The sequence below is a fragment of the Megalobrama amblycephala genome, linkage group LG24 (assembly GCF_018812025.1).
Source record: "Megalobrama amblycephala isolate DHTTF-2021 linkage group LG24, ASM1881202v1, whole genome shotgun sequence".
Lineage (NCBI taxonomy): Eukaryota > Metazoa > Chordata > Actinopteri > Cypriniformes > Xenocyprididae > Megalobrama > Megalobrama amblycephala.
In genome coordinates, this window is record NC_063067.1 from 31,475,015 (window position 1) to 31,501,638 (window position 26,624).

At 36.8% G+C, this 26,624-nt stretch overlaps 1 protein-coding gene across 1 annotated transcript in view; it reads right to left on the reverse strand.

The window, feature by feature from the left end:
- Nucleotides 1-26,624, reverse strand: part of plxnb1a (plexin b1a) — a 107,569-nt gene that overhangs the window by 37,289 nt on the left and 43,656 nt on the right. The window contains 6 exon segments of the mRNA XM_048177758.1: nucleotides 1,170-1,302; nucleotides 1,409-1,509; nucleotides 3,335-3,463; nucleotides 7,087-7,269; nucleotides 10,298-11,387; nucleotides 12,283-12,362. Coding sequence (XP_048033715.1) covers nucleotides 1,170-1,302; nucleotides 1,409-1,509; nucleotides 3,335-3,463; nucleotides 7,087-7,269; nucleotides 10,298-11,387; nucleotides 12,283-12,296 — 1,650 coding nt within the window. The 5' untranslated portion in view covers nucleotides 12,297-12,362.

The window sequence follows — 26,624 nt, forward strand, 5'->3', positions numbered from 1 at the left end:
TCAAATGTAGGCCTGTCAAATGATTAATCGCAATTAATCGCATACAAAATAAAAGTTTGAGTTTACCTAATATATGTGTGAGTACTTTGTATATTTATTATGTATATATAAATACAAACACATTCATGTATATATTTGAGAAACACTTACAAGTATATGTATTTATTTATATTTTTATATAATTTTTATTATATATAAATAAAAATATTTTGCACATAAATAACAAATTTCTCTTAAATATATACATAAATTTGTGTGTATTTATATTTACATAATAATTATACACAGTACTCACACATATATTAGGCAAACTCACTTTTATTTTGTATGCGATTAATCGTGATTAATCGTTTGACAGCCCTATTCAAATGTGTTCACTGCACATGGTCAATTAGCATATTAAATGCTAAAACTGTTCGCATTAACAAACAACTTGCAAGACATTCACAATTGTTCTTTTAAACAGTCTGTAGTCTTAAAAAATTACTCTTTCCTACCAGTAGCGTCTCAAAGTTGATGAACACATTGTGGCTTTTCCCAGCTGTCTTTGAACAACCTCAGCATGTGGTTTCTTCCAAACTCAGTGGCTATATCCGTGCATGCTTTAGCAACCCTTCTCCTTTGGTTTTATAACCAGTATTAGCACCAACTTGGGTAGAAGAAGCACATTCACTGCCAGCAGAGATCCTCTGCACACTGATAATCAAACAAGCACACCTGGTCCTATGTGACATGTGGAGTTCCAATGGCCAATCAGCTTCCTTGTTTCTTCCAGGTTGCACTATGTGCCCACAACCAATAGTATGCATTCATTTTGATCTCAAATCGTATTTTTAAATTGTATTTTTTTCAGAAAATGGCCGATGGTTTCTCTAGATAAGACCCTTATTCCTCGTCTGGTATCGTTTAAAGCTCTTTGAAGCTGCACTGAAACTGTCATTTTGACCTTCAACCGTTTGGTGCCCATTGAAGTCCACTATAAGGAGAATAATCCTGGAATTTTTTAATCAAAAACCTTCATTTCTTTTCAACTGAAGAAAGAAAGACATGAACATCTTGGATGACATGGGGGTGAGGAAATTATCAGGAAATTTTAGTTGAAAGTGGACTAATCTTGGAATTTTTGCATTTCTCACAACATCATAATTTATGATTGAATGATTTTCTACCAGTCTCTGTTCTCCAAGGCTGGCGTTATATTGGCTCAGTGACTCCACTCTCAAGCACTGCTGCTGCTCATCAAAACTCCACAGCCAATGACCTTCAACTGAGCCCAGCCTACAGTCTGAACGCATCCCACACCTGGAGGAGCGAGCAGATAAAAGAGAGACGGTAAGATACCGACAGATAGAGAGAAATAAACTGAAAACTGCAGACTTCAAAGTCGAAACTACAAGATGAAACTCACCGGCCGTCAAGAACACACCAACCACAGTAAGGGTCTTTCGCCGCCAGACAGGAAGTGCAATCAGTGTGCTTGTCACACTCTGCCACAGGCCTCTTCTCCACCTGACCACACGGCACAGCAGGAGAAATCACTGATTCACACACCACACAGTGATGACCCACCGCTTTCACTCCAGGCATATGGGTTAGTGAGTCTGCTCATGACCCACATTAAATATGCACTTTTACTTTTTTTATCTTTTTGTGGTGATTTTAATAATATATATATAAAAAATCTGTATATTGTCACTGTCAGCCAGAAACCTTGTATCTCCATATTGTGTCATTTTTATTTTATTTCATAAACCATTACTATTGGTCATCATTTACATCTGTCTCTGGGTTTTGCGAATATTTAACCAATGAAAAGTATTAAAAAGAGCTTGTGATTGAACTTCGTAACGCCATTGGATCCTCAAACTGTCATATCTCCACCCTCCTCTATTGTGAATGAAGTGTCACACACATTTTGGACCATCTCTGCTCGTTTCTGCTTGTTGGTGAATAAAGAACTGGTTCTTTGAATAAATACAGTGTTTTCTTTATTCAAAAAACACTATATATATATATATATATAATGCTAATGTTTTATGTATTTGAGGAGCGGAGAAGAGTGCCTTAGTCTAGCATTTCTTGTCCAGTCATAGCCAATACTGTCTTAAATAGCCTGTGCATAGCAGCTTCGACATTAATAACATGAGGTTTTGGCCAAATTACAGAAAAAAAATGAGCGCCCACATAGCTACAGCAAACTTTATATCCTGGAAGTTGGTGAAAACATAATGCAATGCACTGCCTCAGATGTGGCCGGTCTAATGACAGACAAAACACACATTTGAGCTTGATTTTGGTAAAATATTAATAATAATGACATGCAAATGTTTGACCATACATAAAGCCACAAAATCAACTTTGACAACGTTGTTTAATTATTTAAAAAAAAAAATCTATTTGCCCGAAAAGTAGAGTTTTTGGAGATATAAGGTTTCCGCACGTCATTGACGATATAATTATTTTCAACATACTTAATTTGCCTATAATTATTATATAGTTTCAGTTTTTATGAACACTTAATACTTGTAATATGTCACACTGCACAACAATTTAAATGAATTGCAAACATACTAAAAGTTAATGTGAAAATGATAAAAAAACAGCAACTAAAATATATTTCCATGTTATTTGCCAACTACACTGCCAAACAAAAGTCTGGGATCAGTAAACAAAACTAAAAAATTCTTATCGCACAGGTTTAATGAAGATTACATTACATTAACATTTTAGAACAATTACATTTTTTTTAAGGCATTTCTTATGATCAAAATTTAAGTAAAAACAGTAATATTGTGAAATATTATTACAATTTAAAAAGAACTGTTTTCTATTTTAATATATTTTAAAATGTAATTTATTCCTGTGATCAAAGCTGAATTTTCAGCATCATTACTCCAGTCTTCAGTGTCACATGATCCTTCAGAAATCATTCTAATAAGCTGATTTAATGTTCAGTTATGATTAAATTATTATGGGTGCACCATTATTAATAATGGTTCTTATTATTATCAATATTAAAAACAGTTTTTGCTGATTGAAATTTTTAAGGAAAGTGTGGTAATTTTTTTCAGGATTCTTTGATGAATAGGAAGTTTAAAAGAACAGTATTTATTTGGAATATAAATATTTTTTTAAATTACATTTTAAAATATACTCAAATAGAAAATAGTTATTTTAAACCGTAATAATATTTCACAATATTACTGTTTTTACTGTATTTTTGATCAACAGAATGCAGCCTTGGTGAGGATAAGAGACTTTCAAGATCCTTAAAATCGCAATTATTCCAAACTTTTGAGCGGTAGTGTACTAACGGCGTGTTTTTTGAACTCACAGAATGGCTGGTCATGATGTAAATGTGTTTATGAGTGGAATCCAGTAGTAAGTCACTGTTGATGGCCAAACCAGGTTGGATGAGAAGGGTGGAGTAATTCTCCGCCTCCCCTGAGTTACTCAGGAACACCTATCATAAGATAAAAAGCACATTGAACACACCACGAAAAAAGAGATTTTCAATAAGTAACCTGACAATGGCTCCTCAGAACTTCCTCAAGGTTTAATTGCATATTTAGGCTTATGAAAGTACATCAATTGCAACAGGACACCTTAGAGACACGAGGAGAGCTGGATGCGGACAGGTCTAACTAAAAGTGCTGAAAGTGTCTGCTGAAAAGGTTTAGCGCTAGAGCACTTCTAAGTCTCATTAAAGGAAAAGGACGTACAAGGATCTGAGCGAGGTGCCTAATGCCTCTTGAATTCTATCACAACTGGGGTCGATTTCAGCAAACCAGATTAGAACAGTGAGAATCCCATCAGAAGAGCAGGTATCCTGCTTAAGAGTCTCAGACACCTTATACCAAGAGCTGCTCACGCACTCCGCCCATTCAGGTTTGCGTTTTAACTGGATTAGCATTGACAAACTGTCGTCCACGGTCTACAGCAGGAGGAATCATGCATTGCAACATTATTGTATTATGCAAGACTGAATAGTTGTACATGCGAGTGTGTGTAGGCTTGGAGGAGATGTGTGTTTGTGAGAGAAAATACTAAATGTATATGCAATTCTTCAGTTAGGGGCTCTTCAACTGAAACAATGTTTCATATACAGTCATGTGAAAAAGATCCCATTAAATATTTAGTTCTTTTGTAAGAAATATGGATATATCAATATCTGATCTTCTTTCAAACTATTTCTATAGAGAAAGGGGTAATGTAATTGAACCAAAAACAATGGAACTTTAACCATGATATCATTTATTTACCAAAAAATACTGAGGAATTTCCTACTGAGGAAAAAGTTAGAACACCCTATGCCCTAATAGCTGGTATTGCCCCCTTTGGCTGAAATAACCTCAATAAGACGTTTCCAATAACTGTCTACAAGTCTATGAGTGAGTTGGCCAGCCCAGCTGCAGCCAAGCAGCCCCAAACCATGACATTTCCACCCCCATGCTTCACAGTTGGTATGAGGTTCTTGTGCACAAATGCTGTCTTTGGTTTGAGTCACACGTCTTCTGCTACTGGGCCCAAACAATTCAACTTTGGATTCAAGAATAGGGGGTGTAACCCTAACATCCTGGCCAAATTTGCCCATTGGCCTCTGTCCACCACAGCCTCCTAATCATCCCCATTTACTGATTGGCTTCATCACTCTGTCTCCTCTCCACCAATAAGCTGGTTTGTGGTGCGCGTTCTGGTGCAATATGGCTGCCGTCGCATCATCCATGTGGATGCTGCACATTGGTGGTGGTTGAGAATATTCCCCCTTCCATATGTAAAAGTGCTTTGAGTACCCAGAAAAGCGCTATATAAAATGTAACAAATTAGTATTATTTTTACACTTTGCAGACCTTTTACATTCACAAACAGCTTTATTACACACTGCATGAAAAGCACATTACTACACTAATTCCGAAAATGTTGGGATGTTTTTTTAAATTTGAATAAAATGAAATCTAAAAGACTTTCAAATCACATGAGCCAATATTTTATTTACAATAGAACATAGATAACATAAATGTTTAAACTGAAATTTTACGATTTTACGCACAAAATGAGCTCATTTCAAATGAGATGCCTGCTACAGGTCTCAAAATAGTTGGGACGGGGGCATGTTTACCATGGTGTAGCATCTCCTCTTCTTTTCAAAACAGTGTGAAGACGTCTGGGCATTGAGGTTATGAGTTTCTGGAGTATTGGTGTTGGAATTTGGTCCCATTCTTGCCTGATATAGGTTTCCAGCTGCTGAAGAGTTTGTGGTCGTCTTTGACGTATTTTTCTCTATAGGTGAAAGATCTGGACTGCAGACAGGCCAATTCAGCACCCGTACTCTTCTACGACGAAGCCATGCTGCTGTAATAGCTGCAGTGTGTGGTTTAGCATTGTCCAGCTGAAATACACAAGGCCTTCCCTGAAACAGACGTCATCTGGAGGGGAGCATGTTGCTCTAAAACCTTTATATACCTTTCAGCATTCATAGTGCCTTCCAAAACATGCAAGCTGCCCATACCGTATGCACTTATGCACCCCCATACCATCAGAGATGCTGGCTTTTGAACTGAACGCTGATAATACGCTGGAAGGTCTCCCTCCTCTTTAGCCCAGAGGACACAGCGTCCATGATTTCCAACAAGAAAGTCAAATTTGGGCTTGTCTGACCATAGAACACTCACTTTGAAACAGTCCATTTTAAATGAGGCTTGGCCCACAGGACACGACGGCGCTTCTGGACCATGTTCACATATGGCTTCCTTTTTGCATGATAGAGCTTTAGTTGGCATCTGCAGATGGCACGGCGGATTGTGGTTTCTGGAAGTATTCCTGGGCCCATTTAGTGATGTCATTGACACAATCATGCCGATGAGTGATGCAGTGTCATCTGAGGCCCGAAGACCACGGGCATCCAATAAAGGTCTTCAACCTTGTCCCTTATGCACAGAGATTTCTCCAGTTTCTCTGAATCTTTTGATGATGGTATGCACTGTAGATGATGAGATTTGTAAAGCCTTTGCAATTTGACGTTGAGGAACATCTTTTTACTCACTCTTTCACAGCTCTGCCCATCTTTACTTCTGAGAGTCTCTGCCTCTCTAAGACATCCCTTTTATAGCTAATCATGTTACAGACCTGATATCAATTACTTAATTAGATGCTAGATGTTCTCCCAGCTGAATCTTTTCAACATTTCTTGCTTTTTCAGGCAATTTGTTGCCCCCGTCCCAACTTTTTTGAGACCTGTAGCAGGCATCAAATTTGAAATGAGCTCATTTAGAGGATAAAATTGTAAAATTTCTCAGTTTAAACATTTGTTATGTTATCTATGTTCTATTGTGAATAAAATATTGGCTCATGTGATTTTGAAAGTCTTTTAGTTTTCATTTTATACAAATTTAAAAAAACGTTGCAACATTTCCGGAATTTGGGTTGTAGAAGCACTTTCATAACCATAGCCATCATATGCATATAGTGATGATGGCTATTCAAAAAATGTGTCTAAATGAATCACTTGCCTTTCACTGCAAAAATGTCACACATGCTTGTGAACAATGACACTGACTTGCCAAAATGTGTCAAAGTAGCAGAAAACAGTGTTTGACTGTCAGAGGGAGGTTTGGGTCATGTAATGTTGTCTAGAATTAACCAAACACTACGGTTTAACCTTTGACCATTGTGGGATGCAAATACAGTCAGTGCAAGGCCTAGACGTAACTTGGTCTGTGTTTAAATTTCAGCTCATGAGCCCTTTGAGTATACAAGCATTGTCAAAATGAGACAAAATGATCAGTGGTCTCTGAGCAATCGCAGTCCCTGCAAATACACTGATTTATATAATGTGGTTTGCGGTAAAGGCTGCTCAGCAGTCCGACTTAGGAAACACAAAAAAGCTTTAGGTATGCTGTTTCAGCACTATCCTGGCTATGACACATTCGCCCAGAAGGCAAAATCTCTTTCCTGCTTAAGTAGACAGATAATATTACCATATTAAGTGGACTAATATTTCCCTAGCGGTTTAAAAGGCATACTATAAATCATAAATATTTTGTTTTAGAAATAACCAGTGAAAGAGCTCATTTTCATGTCACATACCTTATGCAAATTGCCTTTGGAGTCACCCAAGAAAACAATAGTATGCCCCTCCTTTACACTAACAGCGACAGCAGTTAGACGGGCGGATGGGTTGTCCCATACGGCTTTGGCTTTAACTGGATCCCGGCTCGCCATTGGGCTCGGGGTGTGGTCCGAGCCACAGGGATAAGCGTTCAGGGTGTTCTGCAGGACACAAAAACAAGATTTCGTGACTTTGGTTTTGGCAAAACCGTTGTAGCATAATCCAGTTTCATGTTGTGTAATAATAAACTCTGCAAATCTCCCTTTTTTTTGTACCATAAGGGTTTAGTTCTCAGACTATTGCCTCAAGGCTGTCAAATCCTCTTAGTTCAGAAAGCCAGATTAGATGAAGATTATCTTGGTCTCACACTAGGATGGCAAGGCTGCTCCTTTCTTTGAGACTAACGCTATCAAATCTGCTCCAGCGGTCTTTGATAAAATCTAGCTTGAATGTCATGCCATGTTCCCTCATTATTAGAAGTGAACTGTGATTCTGTTTGTGTACCAGAACATATGGGGATCAGGAAAATGTGTTTCAAAGTTTGAGGATTTGCAAGAATCACAAAGAATCATGTATTTGGGTGGTGGTTTTTGTCTCTGGATCAGTAACATCCTTCTTAAAGCGATAATTCACCCAAAAATTAAACATGAGTCATCATATTTTTCACCCTTATGTCCTTAAAAACCCTATGATTTTCTTCTGTGGAACAAAAAGTGAGAGATTTTGAAGAATGTTCAAGCCGCTTTTTTCCAGTCAATGACGGAGACCAGTTAGGGTTGACAAAAGTACTGACTTCAGTACCGAGATGGTACTGAAATTTTAAAAACGTGCATTTCCCCCTTAGCATTCTGAGTGCTGCTTAAACACGTCTGATTTGCCATACACACGGGAGCATTTGAAAGCGTTAATATATCCGCTAATAGATGGATCCGCTGATAGACGCCTGCTTTCAAACGCTCCCGTGTGTATCTGTGTAAGCGCTCGCTGAAGATGTCCATTTGCAACATGTTTCTGAAGCGTCGATCATTGTAGTCAGTCACAGACATATCTGTTGAGCGCGTGAACACAATGGCCAATCAGAGGCGTTTATAACAACGTGAGGCTGAGTAAATGATGACAGAATTTATAGTTTTATGTAAACTATCCTTTTTTCAAGCAATCTATTCTTTCTAGACGTCTTCTAGATATCTAACCCTCCTCGAACATGTCTTTCTCCTTCCTACCCCCTCTTCTAGCAGACATCATTAGTAGTTTAAGCTTGTGGGGTTTATTGATCCGAATAACTCTGTTTAGGAGAGAGCAGGCCGGGTTCTGGATGCTGAATAGGCAAATACATGGAGGTCATGAAGAGGTTGTTTGCCTGTGAGGCCACATCCTTGAGGTCTTTGATTTGTCTAAAAGATCTTGTTAGGACTAATGCTAGGTAGGCCTGTCTTATGCTCATCAAAGAGTAAATCATAATTCACTCAGATCATGGCAGGCAGAATAGTATGAGCTAAAGCAATTTGCCTGAGAATTAATGAGGAGCAATGCATCTAGATTAGGATAAATGTTAGTTTGAACACACCGTTAGAGGAAAATGACGCGGCCCAGTTCCCTAGAGTTACATTGTGGGCATCCTTTTCCCATTTTCCCTTGCTTTTCAATCAAAGTTAAACTACTATGATGATTATGTGGGAAAGGTTGACCTCAAAACCTATTTATATGGATAATTTATATGTATGATGTTTCAATGTGAAGACAGTGAACCGCATCTGTCAAATGTTGCTGAAAAACAAACACTGTAAGACCGTGTCAGAATCAAGTGCGATGAACCAAATACATTTTTAGCATCAATTCAATTTTTGGCTTCTTCAAGGCTTTTCTAACCCTCTTATTTAAGCCTGGGTCATGAAGCGTTTAGGGTGCTATCAACAAATTGCAGAACCACAGGCATACAGTGTGAAAAAACTAAAATACACTTTTCACACTCTCGCCAGTTTAATTAGTCTACTAACAAAATCCAAAAGCATCATTTTACAGAAGAATTCTTGAGAAAATTATGAAAATTGTGTACGTCATTTCAACCATCATTTCATTCTTGCATTTAATAACATTCTGTGGCACAAATGACACTTTTGAATAAGTTTGAATAAAGTTTGGCATCGGTAAGATATTTGATGTTTTTAAAAGACGTTTTGTCTGCTCACCGACAGTAATATTGCGAAATATTATTACTATTTAAAATAACTGTTTTCTATTTGAAAATATTTTTAAATGTAATTTATTCCTGTGATCAAAGCTGAATTTTCAGCATCATTACTCCAGTCTTCAGTGTCACATGATCCTTCAGAAATTATTCTGATATTATGATTTGATGCTCAAGAAACTTTTATTGTGTAGAATTGTATAAAATATTTGTGTACAATATTTTTTTTCAGGATTCAAAAGAAAAGAAGTTCAAAAGAACAGCGTTTATTTGAAATATAATATTTTATAAAATTATAAATGTCTTTACTGTCACTTTTGATAGATTTAATGCATCCTTAATTTCTTCATTCATTTCTTTAATTTCTTTTTTTTTTTTTTAAATAAATAAATAAAAATTCTTACTGACCCCAGACTTTTGAAGGGTAGTAATGTTACAAAAGCTTTGTATTTCAGATAAATGCTGTTCTTGTGAACTTTCTATTCATCAAGGAATCCTGAAAAAAAAAAAAAAAAAAAGCAGCACAACTGTTTTCAACATTGATAATAATCAGAAATGTTTCCGGAGCATCAAATCATCATATTAGAATGATTTCTGAAGGATCATGTGACACTGAAGACTGGAGTAATGATGCTGAAAATTCAGCTTTTCCATCACAGGAATAAATTACTTTGTCAAATATATTTACAAAGTAAATTAAATAGTAATAATATTTCACAATATTACTGTTTTTACTGTATTTTTAATTAAATAAATACAGCCTTGGTGTGCAGACGAAAATTCCTTTTAAAAACATTGAACGGTAGTGAATATAAATATAAAATGAAACATACGCACAGATAAACCATTCACGATAAGATCTATAACATTCATTTTGAAAATAAATAGAGTAAAATTTTAATTTCAAGCCAACTTTAAAATTAGGAAAAGGTGATTTTTACTTTGTTTCAATAATATTGTGTCATGCCTCTATACTTGAAACTCTCTATCAATTTACTTACTGTGGGCAGGTTGGCACAGTTGGATTTAACGTCGTACTCAATGTATGCCACCGCGCTGCCGTTCTTCTCCCCATTCTGCGTGTAGCACAGGTCTCGTGTAGCATCAATAGCATGGTCCACTTCATCCAGAAGGTACACGCACAACGTCGATTCCTCACTGGGTCCATTAGCAGCACTAACCGCCGTCGAAAAAACTCCCATCAAAACTTGCGAGTTTCCAGATTCCTCACCACCCACCTGCGCCCCCTGGAGGAAATTGTAGTTCCTTCCGTTTGAGTGACACATTAGCGGTACCTCAACGTAAGAGTAATACGCCTGATCGTCCAGACAAACCCGTGCCACATACGTACGATATTCCCGTGAGGCTTTCAGGTCGCGCCTATAGAATAAAAAGTAGACGTGGTTGCGTCGCGCAAAGGTTGCGACAAAATTGTGATCGTACTCCGAGAGGCGTCCGGCAACGGCAAGTTTGGCAGTTTCCTCGTAGGAAAACACTGGCTCTGTCAAAAGTTGGCGAGTGGAGACCGGCGGGTGACTGCTGGTGTAGCCTCGGCCCACATACAGGACTGGATCCTTGTCTTGCGGTCGCACCACAAGCCCAACTGTTGATGCCGTAGGGTCGTTAGCCGCCACATACTGCGTATCTACAGGTCTCTCGGCAGAGAAGAGGACTTCCTTCACATTGGCTAGGCTGCGTTTCTGGCAGGTGCCCTGGTGTACGCTGCCACAGGTGATGAGCTGGAGGGAGTATGGATCCACCAACAGGAGCTTGTTGTGGTTGCTAACGAGCCCAGCCTGAGGGCAGTTCTCCAGGGTTACCGGAGGCAGACAGTCCTTGCTGTCTCTCACTGGGCCGGTTCTTTCATCCACTTCAAGACGGAGGCCATCAAGGCCAGCCAGCTGGAACAGATGGTCCCGAGCCCCCACGTAGACCGTTCCTACGCTGGGGTCAGGGTGCAATGCCAGGTGCTGGAAGACCGTGTTGTTGGAAGAGAAGCGAGAGTAACTGCTGTGGACCCCCAGAACACCCAGGATGAGGGACTGAAGCAGGGTCAAGATGAGGGCCATCCCACACTGCACTGCAAAAACACTGATCGCATAAGACAAGAGTCAGTATTACAGCAGTATTAGCTGACAGCACAGTGCCAAACATAGTACAGTTAGTCAAAGACATGTTAAGGATAACTTTATGCAGATTAATGATTATCAGATTTTTTTTATAGATTTAAGTTTCATTGGGACTGTCCAATCGTGTTTGATGATATCAAATAGATATGTACCACAGAATAATATTTCATATTATACCGCAATAATATACTATAGTATAGAAATTGTATATAGATATTTCATAGAATAATTACAATGGCCCATGAGCATGGTATTACCGTGGTAATTTGGTAAATATAGCATTTTGTTTTGTGAGAAACTTCCAAAAAACTGAAAGTGTGGCAACAAAACCAACAAAAACAAAAACAGTATAATATTATTATTGCTTTATGTTTTTTTTTGGACATGGTTATCATGGTACTATAACCATGTTTATACACATGTTTTTAAGTGTACAAAATTTATACCATGTTTAAACATGGTATTATTATGGTACAAACCCAAATAAACCAAAAACAAGGCATTGATGTGGTAAATATATAATAAAAAATATATAATAAAAATAAATAAATCAAAAACGAGGTATCAACATGGTATAATACCCCCCCCCCAAAAACAAACAAACAAACAAACAAAACAACATGTCATGTTTTTATAAGTGTGTTATAAAGGTACTCAAAAGAATACCACAGTATTACCATGCTATAGGTACAAAAAACATTATAACCAGGTATTTGTAAGTGTGTAGGCCTACATACATACTATATAATTACTTCTACATAAATGAATTATGATTTTGACACAAGACAACAATTTTCAGACAAGGCCTGTAAAAACAGCTATATTTAAGAAATATGATGGGAAAGTAACACACATACCATTTGTCAGACATATAATGTTCGGGAGGCTGCTGTCCTCTTGGTTATCCAGTGGCATAGCACATGCCTGAGGAGACAGTCTGTGAGGGTAGAAAAACATGCCGATTAGCTCTTACACAGAGCGGCATTGAGCAATCTGAAGAGAGGAGGCTTAATGCCATTGTGGCTCATGGGAGACACAGCTGTTGAGCTGAGCAATGCTTCCCTGACAGGAAATTGGATGATATGGGCCCTAAGTCACCATCGAGGCCCTAATGCATTGCTCTGCAGTAGCAGATTGGCAGAGATCCTGTACTCTGAGGAGGCAAACTGTCGATGATGTTTTATATGAATTAGATGTGATTAATAAGAGGCCATTATAGGGTAGTAGTCTCCGCTTTCTTGAGGCTATTCAAGCTGACCTAAACAATCAATAAGATAAAAAGTGAAATAATGTGATTTGATGACTTGTGTTATAGCTCAGCTTCACCCCTGAATCACCATTTCCCTAAGTGGAGCACCTTTCTTTCATTACCCACATTCACTTGTCCGATACTGATCTTGTTCCCCAAGTCAGCATGGAATAAATGGGCACAGTTTAAAGGCACAGTAGAGAGACACTTACAAAACTGACTGTAGGTCAATGAATAAGATGATTACATGTTAGCCAGTTAAATGTCTCTGGTTTGGCTATTTCACACAAATAATGTGTGTGATAGATTATTAACCTGGTAATAACTATGCAGCCACTTTGGAATATAGGTTACCAACTTCAAAAGTGTATTTTCTCTATTAAAAGACTAAAAGATAAAAGAGGGAATGGGAATCACAAAGAATTAAACAATCCTGATTCTCGTTCCTTAATGGTTCCATTAACAATTCTTCTGCATTTGCGTAAGTAGTATTTAGAAAGCAGAAATGCTTGGATCATTTCAATAATTAATGTAAACCAACAGAACAAAACGTGGTCACATTAATTGTTTTTATAAAATACAACTGACAAAAATCATAATGCATATCTTTATCCACACTTTGTCATATGAACAAGTCAGGAACTACATTAATTTAAATCTCATCATAGGTCATAAGTACAATATAAAACAGTCACTAATGGAGTTGGCAAATGACTAAATTAAGGACTTGTGGTTCAGGTAAATGATTTTGCTCCAACAGATTCATAAAGGTGATTCACTAAAAAAGTACCGGCTCATAAGAGTCATTTGCTTGGTAAGTTTGATTCCTGAGCAAAAGACTCTTACAAGAAAGTTATTTTTATTAATTGCGCTGTATTTTTTTGATTCACTCAAAAGAACCAGCACATAAAAGTCATTAGCTGAAGAATCAGACTTCACTAGTCACGCTGTACGTTTTAGGTTCATTAAAAAGTAAGGGCTTATAAAAGAATAAGAAATGAGTATAAGTATTCAGCTGGTCATATGATTTCAACATGGCAGCCACCAAGAGAGGAGACCACCATTATGTAGAACAAAACACTGTTTTCTAGGCTAGTCATTTCATATTAAAGTACATAATTTTAGACACATAGTATATAATTTAAAACAAAAAGTACTGTTTATTTCTTTGTGTAAACCTTGTAAGAAAATGTTTTGTATGATGCACCACTAAAACAAGTACCACAACAGTTTGAAGATGACGTGCTACAACCAAACGTTTGTATGGTAAATTGGTACTAACTAATGACAGACTTGTTAGCAACAGCATGCTAAAGCTAACAGAGTGAGTGCCTCTGCCAAGCCGTATAGACAAACGTCCAATTAATGCACTGTATTTCAAGTTAACAGAGAACGACTTGACCCCAACATAGTTACTATTAACCAAACCAAACAAATAAAAGTGCCCCAAGCTGACCTATTACCAGATTTTGGAGGTGTGTTCTTCCAAGAGGTCCTGTTGAGCATTTAGAAACCCCCCTCAACATTAGGTTGTACCCTGAAAAGCAGCACAGACAAAAGGTCTCAAAAAGAGCTCAACCTCCACAGTTAGCGAACAGAAAACCGAATAATAGAGGCTCGTTAGGCCGACTGCTTTTAAATCTTCACTAGAATAGACATGCAGGTGGTGTTGATTTAACACCAATGACAGTTAAGGCCAACACAATGCAGAATCTCCTCTTCACAGACCAGTCATAGAAAAAGAGGGGGAAGGAGGAAGCGAAAGAGAGAGAGAGCAAGGATTCCACACAAGAATGACAAGCACTTCACCCTGTATTAAAGGATAAAACTCTGAGCCGGCCCCTCCGAATCGTCCCTGGGCTGAAGGGAGTGTATTGTTTGGAAGCGTTCCCAGGGGCATAGATTGCTGCCGGGACCGGCAGGGCAACGTCAGGCCCGTGAGGCATGCCTCACACAGCAGCGCCAAGAGGAGACTGACCCCTCTGTCCCTCTGGGAGGGGTTGGCAGTGACCCCACATTTTTATGGCCCCTAACAGAATGTTACGCTGTCACGCCTCATTGGGCATGACAATGAACATGAAAAGTTGCCACTCTGGATGATTAAGAAAGCTATTTATCCATTTCGTGGGACAATGCGGCCTTTCAGCACGTAGAAAGAGGACTGAAACATAATTCACAGCGTATGAGACGTCTTTTCAAATATCAAACCGATGTCGTTAGCCTCTCCGCTAAAGGAGATTTGTCTGTAAAATATGGTGAATGGGTGTTGCGAACAATCCTCGGCTGTATTTCGGATTTTTCCAAGAAGGCGTGAGAATTGAAAGAGAAATGAGGGAGAGTAAGAGAGTGAAACAGTAGCATGCTCATGAGAGAGAGAGTGTTATTAATAGAGCTCTTCAACAGAGGGGCATCGCAGCATACCCTGCATTCCAGACACTATTGTTGACCTTTCCATGGTCCTTCTTGCGTAGCCGGACTTTTCACTATCGGGATAATGGGTGTCCAACTTTGCAGTTTAGTAGCCAAGAACTGCCCACCTAGACATGGAAAATGCATCAGATCTACAATGACCAACCATGTGTTTTGATTTAAGTGGCGTTTAGAACACGGAGTAATTTGAATTGATTGACAGTTCAGCGTGGGAAAAAGTCATTCAATTAAGTGCACAGCAGTGTCCATCCATGGATGGCTGTACAGAACATTATGTGATAGTGATAGTTAATGATAATGATAGTTTCCAAACAAGCTTCAAGCTACTACTAGGGCTGTGCGATTTGGGAAATGTGTCATTGTTTACAAAATTGATCCAAGACCTCGTTCATGAGTTCACAGAGATCATCGCCCCCCTAGTGGCAAACCACTGAAATTTCGAATGAAATTTCGTTATGATGTCACAAAACCTCGTTTACTGAAATCACGTGACTTTGGCAGTTTGATACGGACTCCGGATCACTGGTTCGAAACTAATGATTCGCAAAGGTTTCAAAGCTTCAAAGCATGTTTCGAAAGTGCCCATCACTACTGACTAACAAGCAGTAAATCGTTGGTTCTTGCAGAAGCTTAAACGTGCTGCGTGACACGAGAATGAACCTCATTTGTTCTCGCTGAAGCTCAAACATGCTGCGTAACACGAGAATGAACCTCATTGGTTCTTGCTGAAGCTCAAACATGCTGGGTAACACAAGAATGAACCTCATTGGTTCTTGCTGAAGCTCAAACGTGCTGCGTAACATGAGAATGAACCTCATTTGCTCTCGCTGAAGCTCAAATGTGCTGCGTAACACGAGAATGAACCTCATTGGTTCTCGCTGAAGCTCAAACATGCTGCGTAACACGAGAATGAACCTCATTGGTTCTTGCGGAAACTCAAATCTGATGCGTAACACAAGAATGAACCTCATTGGTTCTTGCGGAAACTCAAACCTGATGCGTAACACAAGAATGAACCTCACTGGTTCTTGCAGAAGCTCAAACGTGCTGCGTAACACGAGAATGAACCTCATTGGTTCTCGCTGAAGCTCAAACATGCTGCGTAACACGAGAATGAACCTCATTGGTTCTTGCAGAAGCTCAAACGTGCTGCATAACACGAGAATGAACCTCACTGGTTCTCGCTGAAGCTCAAACGTGCTGCGTAACACGAGAATAAACCTCATTGGTTCTTGCGGAAACTCAAATCTGATGCGTAACACAAGAATGAACCTCATTGGTTCTTGCGGAAACTCAAACCTGATGTGTAACAAGAATGAACCTCACTGGTTCTTGCAGAAGCTCAAACGTGCTGCGTAACACGAGAATGAACCTCATTGGTTCTTGCTGAAGCTCAAACGTGCTGCGTAACACGAGAATGAACCTCATTGGTTCTCACTGAAGCTCAAACGTGCTGCGTAACACGAGAATGAACCTCATTGGTTCTCACTGAAGCTCAAACATGCTGCATAACACAAGAATGAACCTCATTGGTTCTTGCGGAAACTCAAATCTGATGCGTAACACTAGAATGAACCTCATTGGTTCTTGCGGAAACTCAAACCTGATGCGTAACACAAGAATGAACCTCACTGGTTCTCACTGAAGCTCAAACGTGCTGCGTAACAGAAGAATGAACCTCATTGGTTCTCACTGAAGCTCAAACATGCTGCATAACATGAGAATGAACCTCATTGGTTCTTGCAGAAGCTCAAACGTGCTGCGTAACACGAGAATGAACCTCATTGGTACTTGCGGAAGCTCAAACGTGCTGCGTAACACGAGAATGAACCTCACTGGTTCTCGCTGAAGCTCAAACATGCTGCATAACACGAGAATGAACCTCATTGGTTCTTGCAGAAGCTCAAACGTGCTGCGTAACACGAGAATGAACCTCATTGGTACTTGCGGAAGCTCAAACGTGCTGCGTAACACGAGAATGAACCTCACTGGTTCTCGCTGAAGCTCAAACGTGCTGTATAACACGAGAATGAACCTCATTGGTTCTCGCTGAAGCTCAAACATGCTGCGTAACACGAGAATGAACCTCATTTGGAATATCTTCAATTGTGTTCTGAAGATGAATGAAAGTCTTATGAATGAGTATGGAACGACACAAGGGTGAGTAAATAATGACAGAATTTTCATTTTTGGGTGAACTAACCCTTTAACTTAGTTTTCATGCAACAGGGACCAGGACTTCCCAGCAACCTGTCTGCAAAGATCAGCCATAAAAACAAATAAATTATCCATAGCAGCGTTACACTCAATCCCAGACTTCTGACAGAGTGTCCCACTTCCTTCAAGCAGATGAACTTCCCATGACAGCTGGACCCTCATCACTATAAATATCCCCATCCTAAACCACTGATGTCACAGTTGCAGATCGGGTGGAGACACGACCAAACTCACACAGCCAAGTCTACTGTTTCTCATCAGTCTCACTGTATCTGCCCGTGCCGTCGCTGTCATGCTGTGGTCTCTCTAAGTCTCTTTCACAAGCTCGCCTGTGCCCACAATTACCCTTGGCACAGAAACCAATGTGAGCAACTTTATTTGTGGCTCAATGTGCCAGTGTACTGACAGAAACGCCATGAGACCCTACAAATGCCACATCACATCACAGAAAGCAACTACAGCATGAGAACAGAACCACATGTGAGAAAAATATTAACATATAATTCATATCATCATGAGTTGTATAGCATGCTAAATGTGAGGTACGCAAAATTAGAAGCTGTGCCCCAAATTGTAGAGTGGATTTTCAGAGTATGCACTCATGCATGCCATTTTGGGCTAATGTTACCCACAACCCCTTGCTCAAGATGCAATTTATGATTCAGTGCTAGCTTCTGTAGAGAATACTTCTGGCCTGAATATGCAAATGAAGACAAATGCTTAGTCAACACATTGCAAGTGTGTGTGTGGTACTGTACTAAAGGGGGCGATAGAGTTCAACTGACAGCTCTCCAACCCAGTTTTATTTTAGTATTATTCATATACTATTATATTATTTATTAACATTTTGAATTAGCTTTTATTTTTAAAAGCCAAGTTTTAGTCATTTTGCTGTGCTTTTGTCATTTTGATTAGTTTTTGTTTTTTAATATTTCTATTTAGATTTAATGTTTTATTTCAGTTTTAGAACTTTTATTTTTTTTATTATTTTATCTCAGTTAGTAACCAAGGCAACATTTGAATGAACACTGAATGAACTCTAGAATGTATAAAGGGGGTCAAATTCCTCTGGCAGGGTGTAATTTTTTAAATGTTTTATCAATAAAAGGGTCATTGACGAATAAGGTTTTTAAAATTGTCAAAAAATATAATGGAGATACAATTAATTTTGAAGTTTTATTAAGCGTTAAAGGGATAGTTCACCCAAAAATGAAAATTTGATGTTTATCTGCTTACCCCCAGCGCATCCAAGATGTAGGTGACTTTGTTTCTTCAGTAGAACACAAATGATGATTTTTAACTCCAACCGTTGCCGTCCGTCAGTCAAATAATGCTAGTGGATGGGAACTTCTACTATAAGAGTAAATAAAACTTGCATAGACAAATCCAAATTAAACCCTGCGGCTCATGATGACACATTGATGTCCTAAGACACGAAACGATAGGTTTGTGCGATAAACCAAACAGTATTTATATCATTTTTTAACTCTAATACACCACTATGTCCAACCGCGTTCAGCACTCGCTTAGTGAGGTCTGATCGCGCTCTGACAGCGGCAGTGATGTCTCGCGCATATACTTCAATGAGAGCGAGACATCACTGCCGCTGTCAGAGCGCGATCAGACCTCACTAAGCGAGTGCTGAACGCGGTTGGACATAGTCGACATTCGGTTTTACCGAATGACACTTTTGGTTATACCAAATGACGATATTTTCAAACAATGCTAACAGGCTGATATCTAGCTAGCTAACAAAAGGACAATCAAACATTTTATATTTAGTACAAGTTTTTAAAATATTACAACATTTTCCATGTTTTATAGCGGTTGCACCGCATGACCTGATGTTTCGGGCGTATGCGTATGAACGTGAATTTTTCAAATGAATTTTTCATGAATTTTTCAAATAGTTAAGAGAGAGTTAGTTACTTTGCTTCATGACCATGTGGTCCTTTGCAGGTGTCTGAATGATGTCACATCCTGTCACATGATACTGACCACATGACTTGATCCAAAATGGTCCCTTTATATTGGTTACTCCGAATGACATCAATGAAATTCATTTTTCCGGACATTCTCTCTCATAACAAAGCAACGACTTCTACACATAATTTTAATACCATTTTGCGCTATGTTGATATATGATGTTATAAAATCATGCTAGAATAAAAAAAATATATACATTTATTACATTTTAAGATATTTTAATCACAAATGAAATGGCTGTATTGGCCTTTGGATGGTTAAACCGAATGACCTTTTGACACTTCAAAATCTTTAAAATACCTTTATATGTACAAAATATAATTAAAACCTTTTGAATTCGATAAAAGAGATCTAGTTGTACTACTTTACATACTTTGGATGTCATGTTGTTGTTGTTTTTTATTATTATTAACATTTTATTAAAATGTTACTTTCTGACTCCATCAATGTCTTTTTCATATTTCTAGGTCATAATGTGGGGGGAACAAAAAATACATTTCTGTATCACTACCTCAAGAAAAAATGACCCGTATTCATTCCCTATGGAATTTTGACTTGGCATAGTTTTTTTTTTTTTTATATGTGTTTTTGTAAAGAATATATTATTTATAATTTATATTTATTTGCTTGGAACTACGGATTACTCAAAAATCTGTTGTGCCTTTTTGAGTGAACTATCCCTTTAACTAATGTTAACAAATGAGACCTTACTGTAAAGTGTTGCAGTAAATCCTACATTATTTTTTTTTCAGTGTATGCAAATTGGGATTCAGTCTTTTTGAACAGGTCCTTCCCAAGTGATCAATAATGCAGAAGCACAACTGCAGATCTGAATCTTTATGCGGTGAAGTACTGAATGCTGGGCAGCACTACAATAGAAACTGACAGCAGCTGCCAAACAGAGCACCAAAAAACAACTAGATGCTGATCAAGAAAGGAAGGAAGTGGAATCAGCGATTGAGAGTGAGGAAAAGAGGACATCTGCCAAGATTAATTACTGAAATTATATGTAATCATAATTAAACCGACTGCATTTCAGGATTTGGCAAGACATTACGGACTTGTGCATCAGATGTCAGTCAGAGTTCAAAACTGATAAATCAAATTTAATGAGGAACATGTTAAACATCACTCTAACACAATGCAAGTCACTTTGTTTGAAGAGCATTTAAAGGCCCCCAGCAGCTTCTTAATATGGCTGTGTGTCATGAATTTTTCATGGGTTTTCCCATCATAACCTTTTTTTGAAGGGTGATGTCCGTCCCCCTCTGAGAAACTAGCCTTTGTCCTGCCTGACTGACCAGAAAAGAAATCCCACGGCTTCAGATGAGCGGTGAAAAACAAAACCGGTTTCAAACTGCGGGGTGGGGGACGACCAGCACACCTGAAGGTGAGGTGAACAGACACTTTTGGAGCCCTATCACACATTCAGATGAAAAGAGGGTTCATGTGGCCACGTTTATCAGGGGAAGCCCTGGGACTGGCATGAGGTTTGGGGCGTTTTCAATTATTCAACACACTTTTAGCCTTTATAGTGATCTCCAGATGCTTGCTGTGTGCTGCTTTGATGAATCGTACAGTAATGGGACAAGGGAAGAGTGTCTGAGTGAGCCCAGATGTGACAGGGACTTCATTAGGCGTCTTAGGCTGGTGCCAAGCTGAGGTCAGTGAAGGGTCATGAGAATCAAGTCGCCATTTCCTAACATGCCTTTGAATATTAAAGTGACAGTTCCAGATCCAAAAACAACATTTACACATCATTTACTTTTTAGACGTTATGTCATATCAACTTAATTTGTTTTAAATTTTTTAAGTATCTTCATGATATTTTCCAATAGCTTACCATAATAGCCAATAGCTTTAGATTAAGAACATATTATTGTGATTATTCAATAATTCACACAAACAATAAATTTTATTATTAAAACCAATAATTTAATAATGAATTAGTACTAATTTAATAATTAATTTTATAATAATTAAATACTATTTTGCATAATTAAATAATATTTTATGCAATAATTGCACTCACTGATAATCTTACAAATAACCACTTGTATAATACATTTTTCATAATAAATATTTTTGTGTATTATTATGGCAATATGACAACAAAATAATAATAGCAATAACAATAATATTTACTACTATTTTTATTAAATGAAACATAAAACAAAATAAGAAATAATACTATTGTAATATTTCACTGTAAAAAAACACTAATTATTAATAATTACTCGCTGATAATCTCAAAAATATCTATTTGTAAAATAAATTTGTATAATATATATTTCATATTATTCTGTTTATTACGGCAATATGACTATAAAATAATAATAATTACTTAGTTTATAGTCATATTGTCATAATACACAGAATAATAAAAAATATCTGTATAATAAATATTTATTATTCTATATATTTATTATTGCAATATGACTAATTATTTATATAGAGTAATTGTTATTATTAATGATTAATATAATATTGTTACTAAATGAAATATTAAACAAAATAAGAAATATTACTATTGTAATATTTCACTGTAAAAAAATATCACTATAATTATTAATAACTACTCGCTGATAATACCAAATATATTTATTTGTTAAATAAATATTTGTATAGGAAATATTTCCTAATATTCTGTTTATTATGGCAATATGACTATAAATAATAATAATAATAATAATAATAATAATAATAATAATAATATAATTATAATTATAATAATTATTATTAATAATAATAATAATAATAATAATATTATTATTATTATTATTATTATTAGTAATGATTACTATTTTATTGTTACTAAATGAAATATTAAACAATAAATATTACTATTGTAATATTTCACTGTAAAAAAATATCACTATAATTATTAATAACTACTCGCTGATAATATCAAATATATCTATTTGTTAAATAAATATTTGTATAGGAAATATTTCCTAATAATCTGTTTATTATGGCAATATGACGATAAAATAATAATAATAATAATAATAATAATAATAATAATAATAATAATAATAATAATAATAATATTATTATTATTATTATTATTATTATTAATGATTACTATTTTATTGTTACTAAATGAAATATTAAACAATAAGAAATATTACTATTGTAATATTTCACTGTAAGAAAACACTATTAATAACTACTCGCTGCTAATCTCAAAAATATCTATTTGTAAATTAAATATATCTATTATTCTGTTTATTATGGCAATAAGGCTGTACAATAATGATTAATGATTAATATCATATTGTTACTAAATGAAATATTAAACAAAATAAGAAATATTACTATTGTAATACTTCACAATCACTATAATTATTAATAACTACTCGCTGATAATCTTTTTTTGTTTATTATGGCAATGGTTATTATGAACAGTCTTTTTATGCAAAGAATTCCCACAGAAAACAATAGCATAATGGGTTTGCACTGAACATGACTATGCCTTTAAACATTCAGTTTGGTTTCATTTTGACTCGTGTCCTGTGTCTAGACGAGACAACGCTGCCTTCTGTGAGTCAGGGGACATGTGCTGTGTCAGACAGAGGCAGTGACTGTACGCGTCAGGCTGGAGTAACTGATTTACAGCAGTATGATGAAACACTGGCCAATGAAAGAGCCAGCTGATATCAGCCTGCCCTCACATTCACACTTCCCTGAATTATGTCGGCTGGTCATACGAAATCACATTCCTGCAGGACAGCTTCATAAATGGCTCACTGATTATGGCAGCTGAACAGGAGCCAAAGGCCGCGGCATAATATCGGCCATCCATATATAGTTAAAGCCATTCAAATCAACATGGATAAACACTTCATAGGCAACCACTAATCACTGTAAAACCTTTTAGCCTCGTGTTTTACCCTCAACTGATTTGGTTCTTTGTTTTTGTACAGCCTGTAACAACAACAGCAACAATACTAGTAGTACTATTAATAATATTTAGAAAATTACCAATTATTTCCTTTCAAGTCATTTTTATATGTTCATCTGACCTAATTAAATTCCAGTTTATCCAGACAGATATAACTAAAGTTTGTCATTTCTGTACGACTGGAGCAGAAACACAAAACTACAATAAAACAAATAAAAATACACCATGTTCTGCTATATCAAAAAATAAATAAAATAAAACAGATTATGTACATTTTACAAGAAAATACTATTTTAGTCTTTCTTCTTCAACATTTCATGTTTAATTTTGTGTGTTTCCTAACATTTATTTGTAATTATTTGTGAAATTTACTAGCAATTTCTGAGTGAAAATTTCAAACAAAGGCTGATAACCAACAAATGATTATTGGATATTGGTTCATTTGTTATTTAGGCTTTTCTGTCTAAATAAATTAAAAATAAAATCCTAAGCACTACAATCAATCATTTTAAATGCTACAAGTACATTTAGGCATCACAACATTATAATGTATGAAAAAGGGATATTAATTTTTGAGATTTGTTAAAGATTACATTTAACAGTGTTATTAAATTATTAACATTTTTAAAGATGATCTTTGAGTATTAGATGATGGCAAAGGTAATCTATTGTAAATTTAGGGAAATTAGCTCAATTAAATATTCAATATTGCCACATAAATTAAAAATCTCTAAAATCACCCTATAATTCATATGGTAACAATACATTGTTTGTGCATCGTTATTTATTACAATTCTTCATGATTTATTCCTGGTGTTTCTGAGACCCCAAACAGAAATATATACTTAAAGCCATAGTCCACCCAAAAGGGAACCAAGTAAAAAAAAATATAGCTGCAAGCAGCAATTATGGGGCCAAGCACAGAGAAGGCACAACAAGCCAGCCAACATGGCTGAGCATCAGACCAACTGCAACAGTGAGCAATTAAAGACCTATTAAAGGATTAGTTCACTTTCAAATAAAAAATTCCTGATAATTTACTCACCCCCATGTCATCCAAGATGTTCATGTCAAAAACCTTAATTTCTTTTCGACTGAAGAAAGAAAGACATGAACATCTTGGATAACATGGGGGTGAGTAAATTATCAGGAAAATTTTATTTAAAAGTGGACTAATCCTTTAAGATCATTTTAGGCAAAAGAGCTGAAAAACAACAAATACAGTCAATAATAAAGATTTACTGGTTTATCACTTTCCACCAATAGGTGGCGCTGTGACCAAATCATGTGGTATGGTCAGAGTGAGGTGACAATGACACTTGCAAAGTTTGGTGTCAATATGTGAAAGCATTGCAGAGATACAGCCTCAAGAGTCGTTTTGGCATCAAGCCTCTGTTTGGTTGTTGTGGTATATGAATACGGTTTCGTCTATCAACACGAAATCCATAACTTTTTACTGGCACGGTCTGAAGATGATATAATTCGATTTTCGTGAAAATTGGACCAACGGTCTAGGAGTAGTTCGAAAATGTATGATTTTAAAGAAAATCAAAATGGTGGACAGGAAGTTTGACTGACTATGGGAAAATTGGCATTAATGTTCTCAGTATGACCCACGGAATCTATTGAGACCAGTCTCAGTACAATAGGACACATTTATACATTTTAAATTTCATTATAACATTTGATCACAAACCCTTTGAGTACCTTCAGAGCATGGTGCCGATGGCACATACTGAGTTTCGTAATGGTACATCAATGCATTCATAAAATATAGCATTTTATATCATAATACTGTATTGTAGTTAATGACAATTTCATGTTTTGTTCAATTATAGCGCCACCAAGAGGCACAATCCCACCGCTTTGTTTATGTGTCCTCAGAGTGAGCCCATACATGTGTGTGTCAAATTTAGTGAAAATATCTCATTTTGTTTTAGAGTTATAGACATTTATATGTATGAGAACATAAAAAACGACCCATGGATGACTTTGTTCTGATTTTTTTGCCACTTCCTATCAAAATTTTGACATTAGGGCATTAGTGTATTGTTAACCGGCTAAGGTTCCATGTTTCCTACGCTAGTTTCATCTCGATCGGTTTTGAAAATATTCACAAAAGTTTTTTAAGCACTAAATCACCACATTGCAGGCAAAACCCAGCAACTTTGGTAGCGTTGGACTCGGCAAGGATTCAGGAGTCTGATGAGATGACTCCCATGAAAATAAGTCAACCACATCTAAAGTTATAAGCATATAATTTAACTTCTAAACTTCTCAGGCTCCTTCAGGGTATCGTACTGATGACTCAAACCGAGTTTTGTAACGATATGCTAATGCATTCATAAAATACAGCATTTTATCACAAAATTCAAAATGGCTGATGGCCAAAATGGCCGATATGAGAAAACTGGATATCATTCTAACAAGATCAAATTTATGAATTTTGGACAAACCTATCTGAAGTTATAAGCAAAAATAGTAATTTTACGTATCTCCGGACCAGTAGGTGGCGCTGCACCGAAACGATGCATGTAGCCTCAGGTCATGCTTGTGATGACATGTACCAAGTTTGGTCTGAATACGATAAAGTGTTGCGGAGATACAGCCTTATGTCTATTTTTGCAAGTGCTAGGTAAAATTCATTCGCGCATTATTTGAAAACAGTTTGAGAAATCAACTTGAATTCCATAACTCGGCATGGTCTGAAGATGATCTGGTTCAATTTTCGTGAAAATCGAAGTAACGGCCTAGGAGGAGTTCGAAAAAGTAGGTTTTTTGCAAAATTCAAAATGCCGGGAAAATTTTCCTGACGGAAAATGACGTCATAGGGTGCAATCTAATCATCTTGAGCCAAGGAATCAGAGGAAAAAAAATTGAATTTTGTTTCTAACCCTTACGGTTCAAAAGTTATTAGCATAAACATGAGTGAAACTGTGGACAGGTGGTGGCGCTAGAGGGATTGAGTTAGAGACTCCAAATTGGCTATGGACACATTTCAGACTGTCCTCTATCAGTGTGCCAAATTTCACAACTTTCCCGCATACGGTTCTGTGGGCTGCCATAGACATCCAGAGTGGAAACGGAAGAATAATAAGAACGCCAACGAATACAATAGGTTCCTACTCTCCTTCGGTGCTTGGCCCCTAATTACTCTCCATCAAGTCGTTCCAAACCTGTACGATTATGTACAATTCTGTAAACATAACTGTAGTTTTCAAATATGTTTCCAGAAAACTTCCCAGTCAGCAAGTGTTCAGAGAAACTACTGAAACTACTACTAAACTACCGCTGCAAACTCACACCATTGGTTGAGCCAGAGTTGCTGGTCAGGCAACATTTATTTTATAGCTTACAGTCTCTCTGCAAATAGTTTCTGTGATAGAGTCATTAATCTCTCAGCTGTCAGTTTT